This window comes from Leuciscus leuciscus, assembly GCF_965113295.1.
Source record: "Leuciscus leuciscus genome assembly, chromosome: 11".
Classification (NCBI taxonomy): domain Eukaryota; kingdom Metazoa; phylum Chordata; class Actinopteri; order Cypriniformes; family Leuciscidae; genus Leuciscus; species Leuciscus leuciscus.
In genome coordinates, this window is record NC_138735.1 from 28397451 (window position 1) to 28415920 (window position 18470).

General features: G+C 36.9%; 3 protein-coding genes and 1 long non-coding RNA gene across 4 annotated transcripts in view; 2 read left to right on the forward strand and 2 right to left on the reverse strand.

Moving 5' to 3' along the window:
- The window catches only part of LOC309509415 (carnitine O-palmitoyltransferase 1, liver isoform), a 30339-nt gene extending 26727 nt beyond the window's left edge, over positions 1-3612 (forward strand). The window contains exon 19 of the mRNA XM_082184095.1: positions 922-3612. Coding sequence (XP_082040221.1) covers positions 922-1056 — 135 coding nt within the window. The 3' untranslated portion in view covers positions 1057-3612. The remainder of the gene's footprint in view (positions 1-921) is intronic.
- LOC309508819 (dynein axonemal assembly factor 3-like) lies at positions 2396-10345 on the reverse strand (the record flags this gene model as incomplete). Its single annotated transcript, XM_082183289.1, has 4 exons — positions 2396-4717; positions 4836-4910; positions 8441-8555; positions 10219-10345. 4 exons carry the CDS (start codon positions 10343-10345, stop codon positions 4477-4479), a joined length of 558 nt encoding a protein of 185 aa, XP_082039415.1. The 3' UTR covers positions 2396-4476.
- A 50-nt stretch (positions 10346-10395) lies between these two features.
- LOC309509444 (uncharacterized protein) lies at positions 10396-18356 on the forward strand. Its single transcript, XM_082184168.1, has 7 exons — positions 10396-10602; positions 12123-12209; positions 12502-12813; positions 15926-16267; positions 16605-16652; positions 17161-17223; positions 17497-18356. The coding sequence occupies exons 2-7, from the start codon at positions 12167-12169 to the stop codon at positions 17871-17873; spliced, it is 1185 nt and encodes a 394-aa protein (XP_082040294.1). The 5' UTR covers positions 10396-10602; positions 12123-12166; the 3' UTR covers positions 17874-18356.
- LOC309509459 lies at positions 14085-15608 on the reverse strand. The gene is made up of 3 exons (XR_014209903.1): positions 15391-15608; positions 14684-14760; positions 14085-14254 (listed from the first exon to the last, which is right to left on the reverse strand). It is a non-coding gene; the product is annotated as an uncharacterized lncRNA (long non-coding RNA).
- Positions 18357-18470: the final 114 nt, after the last annotated feature.

Here is an 18470-nt window from a genome sequence, read left to right on the forward strand (position 1 = left end):
AGTACACTAATATATGCTTCTTCTACCAATTCCCTGAAATCAAAGGAAAAGAAGAAATAGAGACTAGCAAACGATTTGACAAGCTAGCTATGTTTCCACCAATCTATTTTTATGCTAAATTTGGGATATCGCATTAAAACACTGGATGGCAATGCCAAGATGCACAAAAAAAATAATAAAGTGTATAAAAAAAACATATGCCCTCAATTGAGGTGCAATCATTTATTATCTGATAAGAAGACATGCACAAAAACTAAGATGGAAACATTTACTGAATGAATCCCTCAATGCACAACAAAAAACGTGGTTTCGCCTCAACAGAGGATGTGATTGGATAACTGGACTAACCCAGAAGTGTCTCTCATGATTGCGTTCCCAAACACCAGCATCCAAACTCAAGATAACATGACAGCATTTATTGCATTTTAGACACAGTGGCTTCCCGGACTGCAGCAACTTCCATTGTTATTAGAGATATTTTGTGCCAATTTCCCAGGAAGTGATGCTTTTGTTCTCTTGAACACATGGGATGGAAACGGTGCTTTATTCACAAATGTTTTATGTGATATTCCAACTTTTCGCATTAATTAAAGGTATAGCGAAGGATTTTTTACTTCCGGGTGGATCACCTATACTATTGGTCCTCCTAATTGTCAATCATTCTGGTGAATCAATCAAACTTATTCAAAAAGTGGAGAGGGCGGGTCTTATCTAAAATTCGGAAAGATCCTCCACTATACCTTTAAATTTGCAACTTTGGATGGAAACATAGTTAAAGTCTTGCTAAAGTTGGTAGGACAAAAACTCAGATTAACATGGCAAATATAGCTAACATTTATGGCTTTCTTTATGGTGCTACACCTGATTATGACAGTGTTTGATGACAATCACATGTGATGCTATTTTATGTTTGGTTTGCAGGATTCTCACAAGTTTGGAGCTTATATCAAGAAGGCCTTGGTGGATCTCCTGGAGTTGTTGTCACCGGAGAAGCCCGACCTGTCCAAAGCTGAGCAGAACCACTCGAAGAACCCTCAGAGCAAAAAAGACCTGTAGAGGTAGAACAGATTGCCTATGACGGTCAAAAGAAGACATGAGGCCACATGTGTGTGTGAGTGTGTGCGTGTTCGTTTGAAAGCACGTTTGTTATAACCTACAAATATGCATTCATACATTCCATGCTTGTTGTAATCGATGCCATGAAGCCATGAATAACATAATAATGTAAAAATGGTGGAAGCTGCTTCTTCAGAAAAACGTATTAGTACTAAATAACATTTATGAAAGAGGACTAAAGGCGAAAGGTAGTGTGGTAGCGGAAAACCTTCGTGTTTTCCAGTAGAACAGTTTCCAACGTTTAGATTTAAAGGAGGTCCTCACTTTTAATTGTAATGAAGAATCAAAAATTATTAGTGTACATTATCGCCAGATGATGGGAATCTAATGGTTAATGATCTGACCAGTTAGTATGAGTGTATGTTCATAACACGTTAGGATGACATGTGAACGGTAATGCATCACCTCTGTACCTTCTGATGAAGGCACTTCGCTGCTCTTACAGGACAGTAAATCACATCTAATAGAAACTCTCCATCTGAACAGGTTATGTTAAGGTTTAAGACTCAGAATAACTTGATCATGGACCAAAATCCAGTGACGTTTTACTTGAATCCGCAGAGCAGATTTATATTTACAGTTTCAGTGACTAATGACTCAGAATATTACATGTGACTGCAGTTTTAATATGATTGTCCAGATACATTTATATGTTCATCTCACTATTAAGTCTATTAATTTTAACTGTTTTTTAACTGCGATGCCAGAGGAGAAAACGTTTATGCCACGACAAATTTCTGTTAATATCTCAGGTGTTTCGAATGCACAATTAAACTTAAAAGATTAATCACGGCCAGTTAATTGTAGTTAGTTCCTGTTTACTTCCTGCTTCCTTAAAAGGATAGTTCACCCAAAAATTCGGTCATTAATCACTCACCCTGATGTCGTTCCAAAACCTGTAAGACTTGAGAACAGATTGAGATCGAGAATGAACCTCATTGGTTCTCACACGTCAAACGAACATGCTTTCCATTTACCACAACTGATGTGTGAGTTAATGAATGTTAAAATGTGAATAAAAGCCTAAATTAAATCTGTGCATCTTATAAAGTGATCGAGTCTCTTCAGAAAATTTGCACTAAACCATTCAATTCATATGGATTAGTTTTACGATCTCTTTATGAACTTTTTGAAGCGTCAAAGTGGTAGTTGCGTAGACTGTCAATGGAGGGATGGAAAGATCTCAGATTTCATCAAAAAGATCTTCATTTGTGTTCTGAAGATGACTCAAAGTATTATTGGAATGAAAAAGGGTGAGTAAATGATGACAGAATTGTTATTTTTGGGTGAACTATCCCTTTAACTCTTATGAGAACTAGATGCTAAGTATATAGTGCAAAATCTGATTTGATTTTAATTTTAAATTATGTACTTGGAATCCATTTATATAGTTAACCATATTCTAATGAACTAACTCAATTGCAAAAATGCTTTCAAAGCTAAATGTGGTCTTGATTTAATATGTATTTAATAATAATAAAAACATTCCAATGTAACTTTTATTTTCAAAAAAGTAAAAAACTGAAAAGTGATGGGAAAAACAAAACAGAAATTGATTGAATCTGTTATTATAATATGCACTAATAGACAGACTAGAGTTTGAATGTGATGCAGGACATATTACTATAATCATACCACTATAACTCATATGATTAGAGTAGACAATTGTTGCGTTTGAACATACAACACCAAAAACTGTTTTTGCAAAGGATATGAAGGTGGTGACTGGTTTCACAGGTAAAAGGAATGAGATATGATTATCAACATCAAACATTTACAATCAATATACAGGCTGCGTTAATGCTGTATTTCACTATATGTTGTTGCTGTAAGCCCTTTGCTACACTTAGCCGGTCTGAGAGCAAGGGCTTGTAAACGTAGTTTTCAGTTTTCGGTTTTCTCTTTGCAGTCTGTCGGCAGCTGTACTTTTTATTATCTCTGTTACACCCTCATACTCGGCAGATATAAAGTTGCCTTTTGAGTGCGCGAGATCTCGTTTGCACAACTCCTAGATATTGTCATTTTGCAAATATTGATATAGTTCAAAAAGGTCCGTGATCTTTCTTCTGTTCTCTCTAACACTGCTTACACTTGTATATCTCACTAGAATTTAAACCTTACTGAAGGAATTTAGAATTGTTGTTGTTATATTATTATTGTCACTATTCTAATAATTAACTTGAAACTGAAAACAGTAGCAATGCAAGTGTTTGTGTAGTGCTGATATTAATGTGGAGCGGCAGTGTTTTACCTCATCTGTCTTATGAATGTTGAATCATCAGCGATCGATCTCTCCTCTGTCCCGGGCCAGTACTGTATTCTCTCTCTCTGCTTGACTCTTTCTCTGATTTCCTTTGGGCTCAGACTATCTGTACACCGCAGAGCTTTACACTTTCTCTCTTACTCTGGAAATCTGTCGTTCCTTTACATTTTGTATGTGAATGAAAAGGAAGAGACGACATGTTCACTTTTTTTTATTAAAATTGTTCAAACACACGTGTTTTTGGTTTTATTATTATGACATGATGTTTGTGTTTTGCTGGATCAACATGAAGACCAAACGTTCTCTCAGGGTTAGGGATGTGCCATTCATTAAAGTTTCACCATTAAAAGCCATGTCCCAAGTACACAATTATAAGTTCTCATTATAATTATATGTTGCCTATATGACAGACTTGCGCTACACATGTTGCACTTAACTGTATTTTACTTTTTGAAGTGACTTCAATATTACAAGCAAAAACCATGTCGAACCGCATCTAAAGGAAATAATGCTTTATTTATCGACGGCCTTGATATATTGGGCAACGGTAACAATAAAAATGACCGAAAATGGCCGAAATGTCGTGTATCCCTACTCGGGGTTGATTTATTTCATCAACTGGTTTGGTTTTTGTTGTTTTGTTTCATTTTCACTTTTTGTCCTCCTTTTTTTGCAATTATTGCCACATTGGACTTATTATTTGTTTAGCATTTTTATTTGTAGGGTTTTTTTCCTATATTACTTTAATTATCTTAGTTCTATTACTTAAGTGCTCCCATTGTTGTAAAGTTTGTTCTGTTATCTTGACCTAAGAGATGTATCCATTTATTTAATAGTCATTAATGCATTTATTCATTTTATTTGTTTCTTGATTAACCCATCCACAATTGTTTGTGCATTTGTTGGTCATTTATTAGTTTCAAAGCTGATTTTGGCAACACTTCATAATAACATTCATTAAAAAGTTACCAAACATGAATACATTTATATAATGCTTAAAATCATTAGTTCATGTACATTCAAGCAGCTAGAAACTATATAATTATTTACATTTTCATATTCATATTTAAATGTTTGTTAAAGTTATGAAGTCTTGGTTAATTAAATCTCCCATTAAGACACATTTCAATTTCTAATCTGATAATGTCTTTGTTGTTGTTGTAATTTATCAAATGAATATGACTGATGTAGTGCAGTGTATGTTTGTAGAGTGTGTATCTGAAACTCTGCGAGTCGCTGCTCTGGTCGTGTGTTGCAGTGAATCCTGATTCTTCAGCGATCTCCTTTACTCTGTCAGCAAAACCTGACACTTGCTCTTTTGAAAGGTCCAACAGGAAGCTGAACAAGAAAAAACAGTGATAATGAGCATTCAGGGGTTTTGCTTGCAAGCTATGCATCAAAATGTTAGCATGAGCATGAATGTAAGTTTGATTTGTGTGTGTGATGATGGACTCACTTCGCTAACTCTATCACCAGAGCAGCATCAGGCGCTGCGATCTCTCTCAGAGAAGAATCGAGCTGATGAACCATACTGAGAAAACAGAGATTGTGTTATCATCAGACAGTTTATGCTGGGGGGTATTCCAGAAAGCAGGTTATGTGACATACCCGGGTAAGTTTAAGGGTAAGTTAGTGGATAACCTCAACTTTCGGTTCCAAAAACGGAGGTAACTTTCTGGGTATGGGTAACCATAGGAACTTACTCTCTGAAGATAACCTGCTCGGTAGCAGATTATGTTCCAGGGTTAGTTTGTTTCAGAAGGTTACTGAGCATGGCGTGCCCTTTTGATGACGATCCAGTGGATGTGGAAGCACAGATAATACGAAATCTTTTCCGCCGTGAGAGGGTGATACGACCACGTATCAATGTGTTTTCGTATCCAAATGAATATTTGCGGGAGCGTTACCGTTTTTCAAAAGAATCGTTAATTTATTAAACGAAGATAATGGAGTTAAATATTTAACTCCATTTATTAAACATTTTTTGCGACGGTGAGTTTTTTGTATACAATAGGTGATGCAGAACATGTGGGAAAAGCAACTGTGTGTAGGGCTGTTCGTACAGTATGCATTGCACTCAAACGGTTCCTACACACTTTTGTGCAGTTCCCTGGCCATAAACCACTGAGGGTCATTAAAGAGGAATTCCACAGAGTGGCGGGTTTGTCCATTCTATGATATTCTATGAAAGACCATTTTAGTTACATAGCACTATACTTAATCTATTCATACTGTATACAGTGACAGTCACAATCACAATCATTTTAAAAGTTTCTAATTATATAACTTTCAATTTCAGGGTTCCCAAATGTAATTGGGTGCATTGATGGAACCCACATTCCCATTAAAGCTCCTTCAGTCAATGAAGGAGACTATGTTAATAGGAAGTCAATCCATAGCATCAATGTGCAGGTGACAATAGATTTTTTGGGTGCTAAATTTTTGGGTGTTTAAACCATTAAATCACCCTCATTACTGGTCCCCACTAACTAGGTAATATGTGATGCAACCCACCTCATCACTAATGTTGAAGCCAAATGGCCAGGGTCTGTACATGATGCCAGAATGTTTAGGGAGGCATCATTGTGCCACAAATTTTGCCTTACACAATGTTTTTTTTTATTTAGTTTTTTTTATGCAATTATACACTTTAACTACCTTTATATGACACTTCAATGGTTACTTGCTGGGGGACAGAGGGTACCCCTGTCTGCCCTATATGATGACACCCTACCCTGAACCTGAGCCTGGACCACAGGCACAATTCAACCTGGCCCACAGCAGAACATGGACCATAGGCATCCTGAAGGCAAGGTTTCAGTGCCTGCGTGGGCTCAGGGTCAACCCAGAAAGGTCATGTGACATCACAGCTGCTTGTGTTGTTCTTCACAACATTGCCACACTGATAATTTTAGATTTCATTCATCAACCAATGACAGATTAATGTTCACATACTTTTTCCCACCTTAAAGGGATAGTTCACCCAAAAATGAAAATTCTGTCATCATTTACTCACCCTCAAGTTGTTCCAAACCTGTATGAGTTTCTTTGTTCTGCTGAACACAAAGGAAGATATTTGGAAGAATGTTTGTAATCAACAGATCTCGGTCCCCATTGACTTCCATAGTAGGAAAAAAATATACTATGGTAGTCAATGGGGACCGAGATCTGTTTGGTTACAAACATTCTTCCAAATATCTTCCTTTGTGTTCAACAGAACAAAGAAACTCATACAGGTTTGGAACAACTTGAGGGTGAGTAAACAATGATAGAATTTTCATTTTTGGGTGAACTATCCCTTTAAGCTGGTGCTCCAGCAAGTCAAGTCTGGCCTTTTTTTAGGTTGAGCCTTTTCTCCTCCATTTGAAGCTGTATAAGGTCCATGTCACTTTTTCTGATTTGCTTTTGAAGGTGGACCTTATACAGCTCTTTGGCAGGCAACTAGAAAGACAGAATAATTAAACATGACTGATAAAGTCTGTAATACAAACACAGACCAAATATTTAAATGAGGAAGGAGAACTGCAGAACATTTCTTACACTGCTAAGATTCTGTGTGGAGGTAGATGGACCCTCATCTGTATTAAAATCTCCTGCCATATTCTGAAAAATGACAATGACAATTTATTTATTCTCTTATGCAAAAAAGGGGGAATTCATTCTATGCATCATACCTCTATGAGCCTCCCCACATTTTCTGTCTCTTCATCGTCATCCTACAGTGAAAATAAGGAAGGATGCTTGGTCTAGCAAACAGAAACCTAAAGACAATAATCACTTACAACTGTGACAGAGTGTGGTGTTGCAGGAGGATCCAATAATACAATGTGGCCATCAGCAACTGCAAGATAATTAAACCAATAAGATAATCATGCATATTCAATACTCAATGTATATTATTAAACAAATACAACTAATAAAGAAGGACATTAGGAACATCTAAGAGTACTAGTAATAAGATTACAGTATACAGCATATGCAGTCAAAGCAGCATGCATACTGCACAAGTGAATCAATGACTGTAAAATGCATTCAAAATGCCTTTTTAAAATGGTGACAGTGTTGATGATTTTCTTTATTAAAACACTGACAAAAACAGTGAAAACATCAATAAATCATAAGTATTAATATGGTACACCTACATTTTACTAAACCACTTGTCTTGGTAACTGAGTCTGACGAACTGCCCCTGGAATCCCATCGACCACAGGTCGCCCTTTATTAAGGGACAGCGCCAGCTCCTCCGCTGGGGTGAGGGAAGGTAAAGGTGGACCCCCACCTGTTTTATGGGCCTCAGCCTTCTTTCTATTGGCTACATAGAAAACTAAATTAGGCTACATTAAATACTAAATTACATTGTTGGAGAATGTTTTTGTTTCATTTTGACTTAGCTCACACTTCTTCTGGCTCCAGAAGGATTACACCTGATAAAACAAGAAGCCAACATATTACTAGCCAATTATGTGCATTACTAGGCCTACTGTAATATTAAGAAATGTATGGAGGCCAACAAGTAAATACTTGTCTATTTTTACTACATGCCCCAAATAATTTTTGCGTCACAATGAAAGGGGAAAATAGCCCATTTATAATTTTATAAACTCGTGCATTTACTCTGTCCGTTATTTTTTGCCAAGCCAACTCTCTTTCTTTTGCTGATGCAGCAGTATTGCTTTTTTGTTGTTGTTGTTATAATGGGCTTATAGTCTTCATAAGCAAGCATTAAAACCTCCAACTCAGTTTCACCTAAGTATGTAGCTCGCTTTTTTTCTCCCTGGGTTTCCATGGTGACTCCTGAAATCGGCCATCCATTGAAAATGTCTTTATGTACTCACCGTGCGCGCGCATTAACTCTGGGTAACCAGTAGGAGGTTGATTAAACTAACTCTTCTCAGGTGTTTTGGAACCGACATACTCATGGTATGCGGGTTTGGGGTAAATCAACCCAGAGGTTATGATTTACCAAATGGTAAGTTAACCAAGCTTTCTGGAATACCCCCCAGGTCACTCACACACAAACTCAAGCACTGTTTCTGTGAGCTGCGTATGAACAGGCTTCACCTGGCTGAACAGAAGATGCTGTTGAACAAGTTCCTGTATTTGTTTTTGAGGGGAAGTTTGTTGAGTGAGTCTGGAGACAGAAATGACACTTTCACTCCATTCAAGCTCAGCAAATCTGCAAAAACACAAGAACCCAAAATAAATGCTGAAAACTCTCAAAACTATTTAAAGCAGCACTGTTCATACCTGCAAACTTGTCGCTTTTCGGCGACAATCGACGTTTTTTTGGTCAATTGGGTCATTTACGTGAATCGCGTAGAACCGGAGAGTTTTTGGGGGGGGGGGGGGGGGGGGGGGGGGGGGGGGGGGTATTGTTTCTCACAGTAAACTGCCATGCAGGTTAGAATTGCGAAACATTATTGGATAATTCTTATAATTTACATTTCTCTGGGCCAATCGGAATCTTAGCACTTTTTCTCTTGGCCAATCGGAATCTTAGCACTTGCGTCATAATCTTGAAGCACACACACACCATGACACACACAGCGTCAACAACAGGTGAACTCGCCATTTGCTGGCTACCGTGCGAGTGTAATGGAAACTCACGCATGAATTTTCCTGCATTGAACTTGTTTTAGCGCCCGCCAAAGTCTTATTTGATCGGTGAGTAATGTAGATGAACGGCTGCGTTTGTGACAGGGCGCATGTTTTAACTAAAATAACGACCAGAGAGAGAGAGAGCCGGTCGCGCGCGCGCACTCTCTGTGTAAACGACTTCACCGTCTCCAAACTAGGCGCTGTGTTGCTCTCTCTCCCTCGCACATATTAATCAAAATAAATCGACACGATGGTAAAAGGTCGGAAGACCAAAGTTTCGTGTGGAGCATTCGGAGATTTTTTTTTTCCTGAATTATACTGCTGGGTGTGAATTGTGCTAAATAAGTTTCCTTATCTTCTCTGAAAAGCGTTCCGGACATTCAGCTGACATAAAACAACACTTTAATTAAACGAAATAAAACTATACAGTGATGAAATGTTTTCTATGTTGACAACTTGACACAAATCTTGGATGTCCATGTCCTAACTGCTGGGGTAATCACACAACGCGCACGACACGTCCAATTCGCGAACTAATAATGACTCCTTTGAACCGATTCATTTTAATGAATCGTTAAAACAACTGATCTTTCCAACAGTGAACTCAGGAGACGTCTGAATCGGTGTATAACTAATCAGTAACACTTTACAATAAGGTTCTATTTATTACATACATTATATAAAAAGTACAGTTTGCTAACTCAAGCTTAAACTTTAATATAAATAAAACCACTTTTTTTAAAAAGCATTTTAAAAATTTTTCCACACAGTGCTATCAAGAATCGATAAGAGAATCGTTAAAGAATTGGATCGATAATCAGAATCGTCAGTGGCATTATTATTGAAAAAATCTTATCAAATCCCATCCCTATGTGAAGACAGTAAAATTATAATCAAACATTAAAGAACATACATGTTTTTTAATATATTTTTTTTAAGAGTAAAAAGATGCTAACATGAGGTCTTATTGTGTCACTGTCAGTCTTGTACATCAGTGTAAAACTAGGGTATGCAGATTAATTATTATTATTATTATTATTATACATCATTCATCAGCATGCATTGATTAATCCCATGGCATGTATAAAAAAAAAGTTAATCTGCAGAAATGTAGATTACCCCCCCCCCCCCCCCCCCGTCACCTTTTTTAGTCTGAGGAGTTTGCAGGTCTGACTGTTTGATTTGTTTACAGCACTTCACTGGCAATAGATGTACATTGTTTTGACATAATAGGATGTTACCAAGCACTTGTGTCTGTTGCTCAGGTTCTGTGTGAGTTTGAGAGGAAGGTGGATCATTCTGCATCTTCTCTTCTGTTGTGAGGACTGTCTGCGGATTGACAGCAGGAACTCGAAGGGTTTGGTACATCTTCATTCAGTAAAGAGCTCTCTCTAGTGGCAAGACATTCTGTAGGCTACATAAGTAACAAGGCAAACAACTGCATTCCAAGGATGTAGACCTACTGGGTTAAACTAAACGCATTTCATGGTAAATGCAAAACCTGAAAAACCTGTTTTATTGACGGAAAAGGTGCATTTAACTTTCGATTAAGATTCAGTACAACCGTACGTTGCTCCAACAACTAGTCTAAGATCATTCTGGGTGATAGGACAATAAAAGCCAAGGTGAGCTACAGTCTAAAATAAACACTTCTCCCTCTTTTGCTGTCTTTAGATCTCTGCCTATTGCTTTGAGTTTTAATGCTGGGTGACGGTGACTCTTCCTGACTTATCTACTCCCAAATCTTTCTTAACTTACTTGGGTTATATTGAAATTGAATATTCGGTGTAGCCTAATAGGCTAAATGTACCAAATCCATAAGGATTCATTGAGGAGTTTTAACAATGTAGCATTTACGAGGACCGAGGTTATTTTTGAAAAGTCACTGTCTGGAAGTGAAAGTAAAACAAGAGAAAAAACACGTAGGCTATAGAATCTTCTCGTCTGTTTTTCTTATCAGTTCAAAAGGCAACGGCGATGATTCTATGGATTTCGTTTAAACATCAGTAACACGATTACGTATTAGGACCGAGTGAGCGTTTTGGCGCTTCATAAGTGTTACTACTAGGCCAGAGTGTTTGCCTGCTGTTGTCTATCTTTTCTCCCAGTAGGGGGCAGGAACGATCATTTAACCTATATTTAGGTTTATGCATTTGTGCGAAATATGTGACTTTATAAGTTACTTTATTATAAATAAAATGTTTAATTTATGTTTAAATAATCATCAGATGTTGTAATTAATGCTTTATTCCTTAGCCTATATTATTACTTTTTTTGTGGTTGAGGAGATTCCCCCTTCAAATGTAAGGTGCTTTGAGTGCTGAGAAAAGTGCTATATAGATGTATATTATTATTATTATTATAAATTCTGCTTGTGCTTGTGTTTAGTATCTTGCTGTTTATAGCATTCATTTTTTACACTCTTAGACATAACATTTAAATGAGAGAAATCAACAGGAAGGCTATGGCCACATTACTGAAGCATGTGTTAACATGAAGTGGTATTGAGTATCTGTGGTGTAATGCTTTGGGATGTTTTAAACTAAGAAGGTGACAGCAACCTTTTCAAATGTATTAATGTTTGACATTGCAGGCTAATCTATCATTTAAAATACAAGAATGTGAATTTATGATGATTTTTACATACCACCATGACCAGTTGTTTTGTTCACATTTATTATGCTAAACTTTTTATTTGGATTGCTTTTGTTAAACTTTCACTTGTTTATTTTGAACTTAATGTTTGGATTCATTATTTTTCAAATAGTTCTCACAGAACAATGAGAAAACTTTCAAAAGAAATCATTAAGTATGCAAATATGAATAAATGAGTGAATAAATAAGCATTGTTTCATTAACTGACCTGCTTTCTGGAAATGAAATGAACAGATTTTCAAGATTAATATAGAAGATATAATAGAAAAAAATGTTCCATGGAAGGTACCCCATCTAGCTTGAAGTAACCAAGTTTTCTTTTGTTTGTTTAGATTTTTTGTTTGTTTAGAAAATCTCACATTTAGATTTTTCCCTTACATGTGTTTTATCCATTCTGAACAGTTAAGTTTATTGCTATTGAATTTACCGCTCACCTCAGGGTAGATAAACAATAAGATGTGAGGAGACATTCATTGTAATTGTTTTCTAGTCTTATAGTGGATTATCGGCCTCAGAGTTCCAGAAATATTAAAAATGGCTGAAGGTGGAGAAGTTTCAGAAACTAATCAAAGCAAAGGCAAGTAAAAAATGATCTTACATTACAAAAATGACAGGAATGATATTTAATTGTTGTCTCTTGCCAGTCTGACATTGAATTTTCTGAACCTGGAGACCCTTCAGGTTTTATGTCTTACACTAGTAAAGATACATCACATTTTATCACTTTTTAGCTTGCTTTAACAGAAATATAAATGCAAGTAAGTTTGATAAACTGACAAAGATAATGGTTGTTTAAAGACTCAGTAGTTTTTTGGCTTTGATGGGTACCATTTATGCCTTTGACAATACATTTCTCTGTCCATCTGAAGACTTCCGTTTTGTGGTTTCTGCTGACCCTGGAGAAGACGTCATCTTACCTGTTCATCTCTCACCTGAAACCAGTGCTGTGTCCAAGAACATCAGCTGGTGTAGAGGGACAGAGCTCATTTATCAGTATAAGAACGGGCTGGAGAGTTCAAATAGTGACTATGAGCACCGACTGAGTCTGTCTATCCAGGAGCTGGAGAGAGGAAATCTTTCTCTGACTTTGAGAAATGTCCAGGAGTCAGATTCAGGAGACTATGTGTGCCATGTCTATCATGATGAATGTCAGGAGAGAGCAGTTCACCTACAAGTGAGAGGTAAAATAATAAAACTGCCTCTGCAACTTCTTATTTCTGTAGTTCACTGACTGATCAGTTGCCTCATTGAGTTTGATTAAATATATATTTGAGTGTTGTGTATTGCAACATACTGGTGCTACTTTTATGTCTTCATGTCACTCTCTTTTCAAGTTGGCATATTAAACATGCGTTTAGAAAATATTCAATTTTTTTATTTGCTTTTCAGATATGGCTGCAATGAAGTGGTAATGGGTTCACACTGATATTAGGTTCATTTTAGAGCTCCAGAAAAGAATACATGGAAATGTAGGCATCTACCTGATGCTGAGACAAATGCAGGCTCAGACTGATGACTTTTTACGACAACAAACAAATCTAATATAGCCGCAAACAGTGATTGTCGGAGTCTAAGCACTGACAACTCGTGAAGACAATGGTATTATTTAGGCGTATTAAATTACAATAGACAAATAATATTGTCTGTTTATTTTAATTGGGCCGCAATACATTCAGTCATGTCGGGCAACTTGACAAATATGTTTTCAGGATCATTAGGATTTGTAAAATTAAAGGTAATTCAGAGATCACAGATTTCTTTGCAAACTGATTAGACATAGATTATATAAGGAATTCAATTATATGAATCTATAATGAATTTGATGCAGTCAATCTGTAGAACCATTTACACAGATTTGAACCTATTATCTATTTTTGGGAGCTGCCATCAGTCAACCAAGAAGAAAACGGCATAAAAATACTATATAATGTCTTGATGGAAATCTAAAAATGCTGAAAAGTTTGTGTATGGATTAAGATTAGAGGAGAGAAATTATCATTATTTCAGTATAAAAACAGTCGACATAAGGTTAGGTGTGAGTCTAGTCCCCATCATTATGGCAAAACAAATACACTCTAAAAACTCCTGGGTCAAAAATAACCCATAATGGGTTATTTTTGACCCAACTCTTGGGTTAAAAAGGGACCAACTAATTTATGGGTTATTTCAACTCAGAAAATTGGGTTATGCTTTTTGACCCAAATTATGGGTTAAATACCTGACCCAAATGTTGGGTTTAAAAAACCCAACATCTGGGTAGAAATAACCCAAAAATTAGTTGATCATTTTTTAACCCAGGAGTTGGGTCAAAAATAACCTAACTTGGGTCACTATCCCAGTATGCCTTATTTCAGAAAATAAAACTTTGTTTTACATTATATTACACACTTCAAGCACTTTTACATTTTTATTGCATTAAATAAAAATCTATAAGAAAAAACACACACTTGGACATGTTTATTTTCATATTTATTTTAGGTCACACTGTAATAACAATATTAGAAATAAAAAATAGAAAAATAAACAACAATTCTCAGAAGAGCCTCAGGAATTTAAGCCAACTTTGGGGACAAGATTTTTGATAGTGTCCTCATCAAAGAGAAGAAATGCCTCCTCATCTATCTGAAAGACAGAAAACAAGACAACATGAGTATTGTTAATAAGTCGAGACAATTGTGAACCACTCACCAGACACTCTTTCATTATCAAGCTAACAAATAATCACTTTTAAGGTAATGCAGTGGCTTTTTTTTTTTTTTTTTTACATGGCCCAAATTGCTAGTTAACTAATGTGGTTCTTTTGCAGCATTAACATTACCCATTTTGTGTGAATGACATATTTTCTTTCTTTAAAAAGTGTAATGACAGCCCATTCTTATGCATAACAGCTTAAAGACAAGGCACAATCATATTTTAGGGTTGTACATTCCCCACTGTCGAAGAAGTTGTGACTTTCACAAAATCTTGCACTGACACATTTAAGTCTTATAAAAAAAAAAAAAAAGTAGGTATAGAGAGATGATATAAGGGCAATAAGAGTAAAATGCTCACCTCTAAAATTCTCTGTCAGCTCAGACAGCTGCCACTCAGTTAGCTTATCAGCGACAAAACTGTCCATTCAAAATGACCTGGAGAAAACATAGCAATATAGAGGTTAGCAACAATTTGAAGACTTGACCCGCTTCTTTAACTCTCACTACTTCAGCCAGTAGAGCACTGTATAATATGATAAGCACGGCACAGCTGGTAAACATAACTCAACTATTGTGTTGCCTCGTCGCTCTGTAGCCGCGGCTATGGGGCTCGCACACCGGACAGAAGCGCCGCGTCGCGTCTAGGACAACTCGAGGTATCGCTCACCGGACGTGCACTCTCTCAAGGGGCTCGCACACCGGACGCGAAGCGCAGCGCCGCGTCTTTAAAATTCGAACACATTATTCTCTATGAGTGTAACGGACACACACACACACACACACACACACACACACACACACACACCGGCGGTCTGTCCGCGGCACCCAGCAACGGCTCAGGACCGTGTTCAAAATCGCGTCCGGTGTGCGATAACGTTACCTCGAGTTGTCCTAGACCTAGATGTTGTCGTGATAGCCGCATACATGCCAACCACAGAATTACCACGGCTAACGCTAGTCTCAACGTAGCAACGTATTTTTTTTTAGCAAATGGTGCTAAACTAGCAACAGGGACATGGACACAGAAAAGTTAACATTACATCAACACTGAAAATACTCTCTTACCTTGAATATAGATGAAGTTGCACCGATGAAGCACAGGCCAAAACGGATCGAGCGCGAAGCGACGGTTATTTCAAACGACTGTTGTGAGAAAATTCCAGAACAACTGCGAGAGAGAGAGAGAGAGAAAGCCAACCCTATAACCCAGAACATGGGTTACTCTTTGAAAAATAACCCAGAAACCCAAACAACCCATAAATTGGGTCAAAATATTAGCCTTATAACCCAGAAAATGGTTACTCTCTGAAAAAATAACCCATAATTTTAACCCAACACAAATAACCCAGAAAATGGGTTGAAGAAATAACCCAGGATTTTTTAGAGTGTATTTGTGTGTGTGAGGTAAAATTTGATCTGAAAGTGAATAAGGGAAGATCAGAGAATCATACTACTGTATCTTACTGTAACTGCAATGAAATTATAATAATTTTTCGATGATTAGAATAATTATTTTAAATTCTTTAATTTTCTTTCTTCTTTTCAAGTGATTAACAAGTTAAATTACACAATTCTCTTGTTATCTTGTGATTTCCTGCAGGGGAAAGACAGCTGCAGAGAGAGATAATGGAACAGCAGAGACAGAAAGAGAATCTGGAACTGGAGGGACAGATAATGAAACTGGAACTGGAGAAACAGATAGAGAAACTGAAACTGGAGAAACAGATAATGAAACTGAAACTGGAGAAACAGATACAGATACAGGAACTGGAGAAACAGATAATGAAACTGGAACTGGAGAAACAGATAAAGGAACGGGAACAGGAACTGGAGAAACAGATAAAGGAACGGGAACAGGAACAGGAGAAACAGATAGAGGAACTGGAACTGGAGAGACAGATAAAGGAACTGGAGAGACAAATAGAGGAACTTCCATTACATGGTAATGATAGATCAGCAAAAATGGTTTTGAAAGCATCTTCCAGGTTATTATAAATCTATGCTATAAATAAAAAAGTAAACTGGGAAGGTCTAAAACTACAAGGGAAAGTTTATAGCAGGGGTTCTCAACTCTGGCCCTTGAGGTCCCGTTTCTAACAGAGTTTAGCTCCAACCCTTATCAAACATGCCTGAACAAGCTGATCAAGGTCTTCAGAATAACCAGAAGGTTTTAGGCAGGTGAGTTTGATCAAGGTTGGAGCTAAACTTGAGACATATTTGAAAACCCCAAGTTTCGAGATCTCTTCTGATTAATTTTGTTTACTCCTTTTCAATTTTAGGTCCTACACCTAGACGCAGAAATAGTCTTGTTGGAAATCCCCCACGCAGTAAGATAGCAATTCACATGCTCATACGTGTCAGAATTATGTTTGGTTTTTGATCTGTTTCCCTGTTTTGTTCATGTCTGAGTTTCACGTTCCTTCTTCTTCTTCTTCTTCTTCTTCTTCTTCTTCTTATTGGCGACTTGCAACCTTCACATGTTCCTTTGTTCAGTTTCCATGGTTACCATCATTAGTTCATTTGTTTCAGCTGTGTGTCATTTATTATCTTGTAAGCCTCACCCTTGCCTTCACTCTGGGTCCAGTCTCTGTTATGTTGAGATGTGTTTGCACTGACTGTTTGCTTGCTTTTTGAGTTAGCAGCATTAAACTTATTAATGTTTTTTGAGAACCTGAGTCTTCTGTCTTCAGCTTCCCTGCATACATCGTTACAATAAGATTCTTGATTGTTTTACTGTAACAGTAATGCAATGGGAATTATGTACATGTTATATGCAGATTTGCAGGAGAATGTCATGCTTAATAAAATGTTTTAATGTCTTGTGATTGTCTACAGTGAGTGACGATGGCACACCAGAGACGCCTGAAACAAAAGAAGAGAGAGAGACCAAAGACACAAGTGGGTGTTTAAGATGCATGCAATTGTTGTAATGTAGTTATAATATAAATAAATATTGTAATTTTCTATAAATACAGAAAATATATTGAAATCTGTCTTAGTCTCATGGTCCACAGTAAAGGCAATTAATACATAGTACCTTGGTGTAGGCCTATCTGTTTGTTTTAGGTGAAGAGGTGACTCACAGTACCATTACAGTTAAATTTGTTTTTTGATTTAGTTCAAGTTAAACTATGCATGTCCTGTTTCTTTGCTTGTGTCTCAATATTGCAGTGGAAAGAGAAAGTGAACATGCACAAGAGAACCCTGGAGCAACAATGCAAATGGATCAGGAAAGGAGACAAGAGAGTGAATCCACAGATATACAGTCACAGGTATACAAGAAAGAGAAAGATCACAATCAGTCTCAACACTACCAGGAGATCCAGCAGACACCAGAGAGGACAGAAGAAAGAGGAGATGAAGTACAGCAAAAAAAAAAAAAAAAAAAAAAAAAAAAAAAAAAAAAAAAAAAACAACAAGTAGGAGATTTACTACTAATTACTACTTTTCTGCATTTCCTGCCTGAGGACGAGGGCAGGGGTACAGCCGACCCCCCGGGAGGTATTGGAAGGGACCATCCTTGGTGGTGGTGGGGAGGATGGAGGTAATTGTTTGCGTCAGCATATGCGAACTCAGACATGTGTGTACTAAGTACCGGTCTTTTATACTGCAAGTATTAGAATATGATTGGTTAAATGTGAAGGTAATAAGTGACGTAACGATTGAGTCTTCCTGGCAGAACTTATGCTAAAGCTGTCATTTTTGTCAGAGATCTTTTATTCTGAAGAATGGGTTACTTACAGCACCTTTACATTTCTGTTTCCACTGAATGCAACATAACATTTAATTTTAGAATGTTGTTAGAACATCTAATCCATCATTGTTTTTTTTTTAAAGTACTTTTTTACACAAAATGAAGATTAAGATAAAAAAGTAACTTTATACCTATGCACCCAGTGTATTTTGCAAGTCTGTTATCTTTTTTCTGTACTGCTAACTCTGTTCATCTTAAGTTTAAACCTTACTGATTTATTTATTTATTGTTGTTGTAGTTGTTATATTGTCACTATAATAAATGAAACTGAAAACAATGTAAGTGTTTGTGTAGTGCTGATATTGATGTGGAGCGGCAGTGTTTTACCTCATCTGTCTTATGAATGTTGAATCATCAGCGATCCCTCTGTCCCGGGCCAGTACTGTATTCT

Excerpts from the sequence above, each read along its gene's own strand:
- LOC309509444 (XM_082184168.1), top strand. The coding sequence starts at position 12,167 with ATGGCTGAAGGTGGAGAAGTTTCAGAAACTAATCAAAGCAAAG. Across the intron at positions 12,210-12,501 it reads AGAAACTAATCAAAGCAAAG|ACTTCCGTTTTGTGGTTTCT; the intron begins GCAAGTAAAAAA and ends GTCCATCTGAAG. Across the intron at positions 17,224-17,496 it reads GAGAGAGACCAAAGACACAA|TGGAAAGAGAAAGTGAACAT; the intron begins GTGGGTGTTTAA and ends TCAATATTGCAG.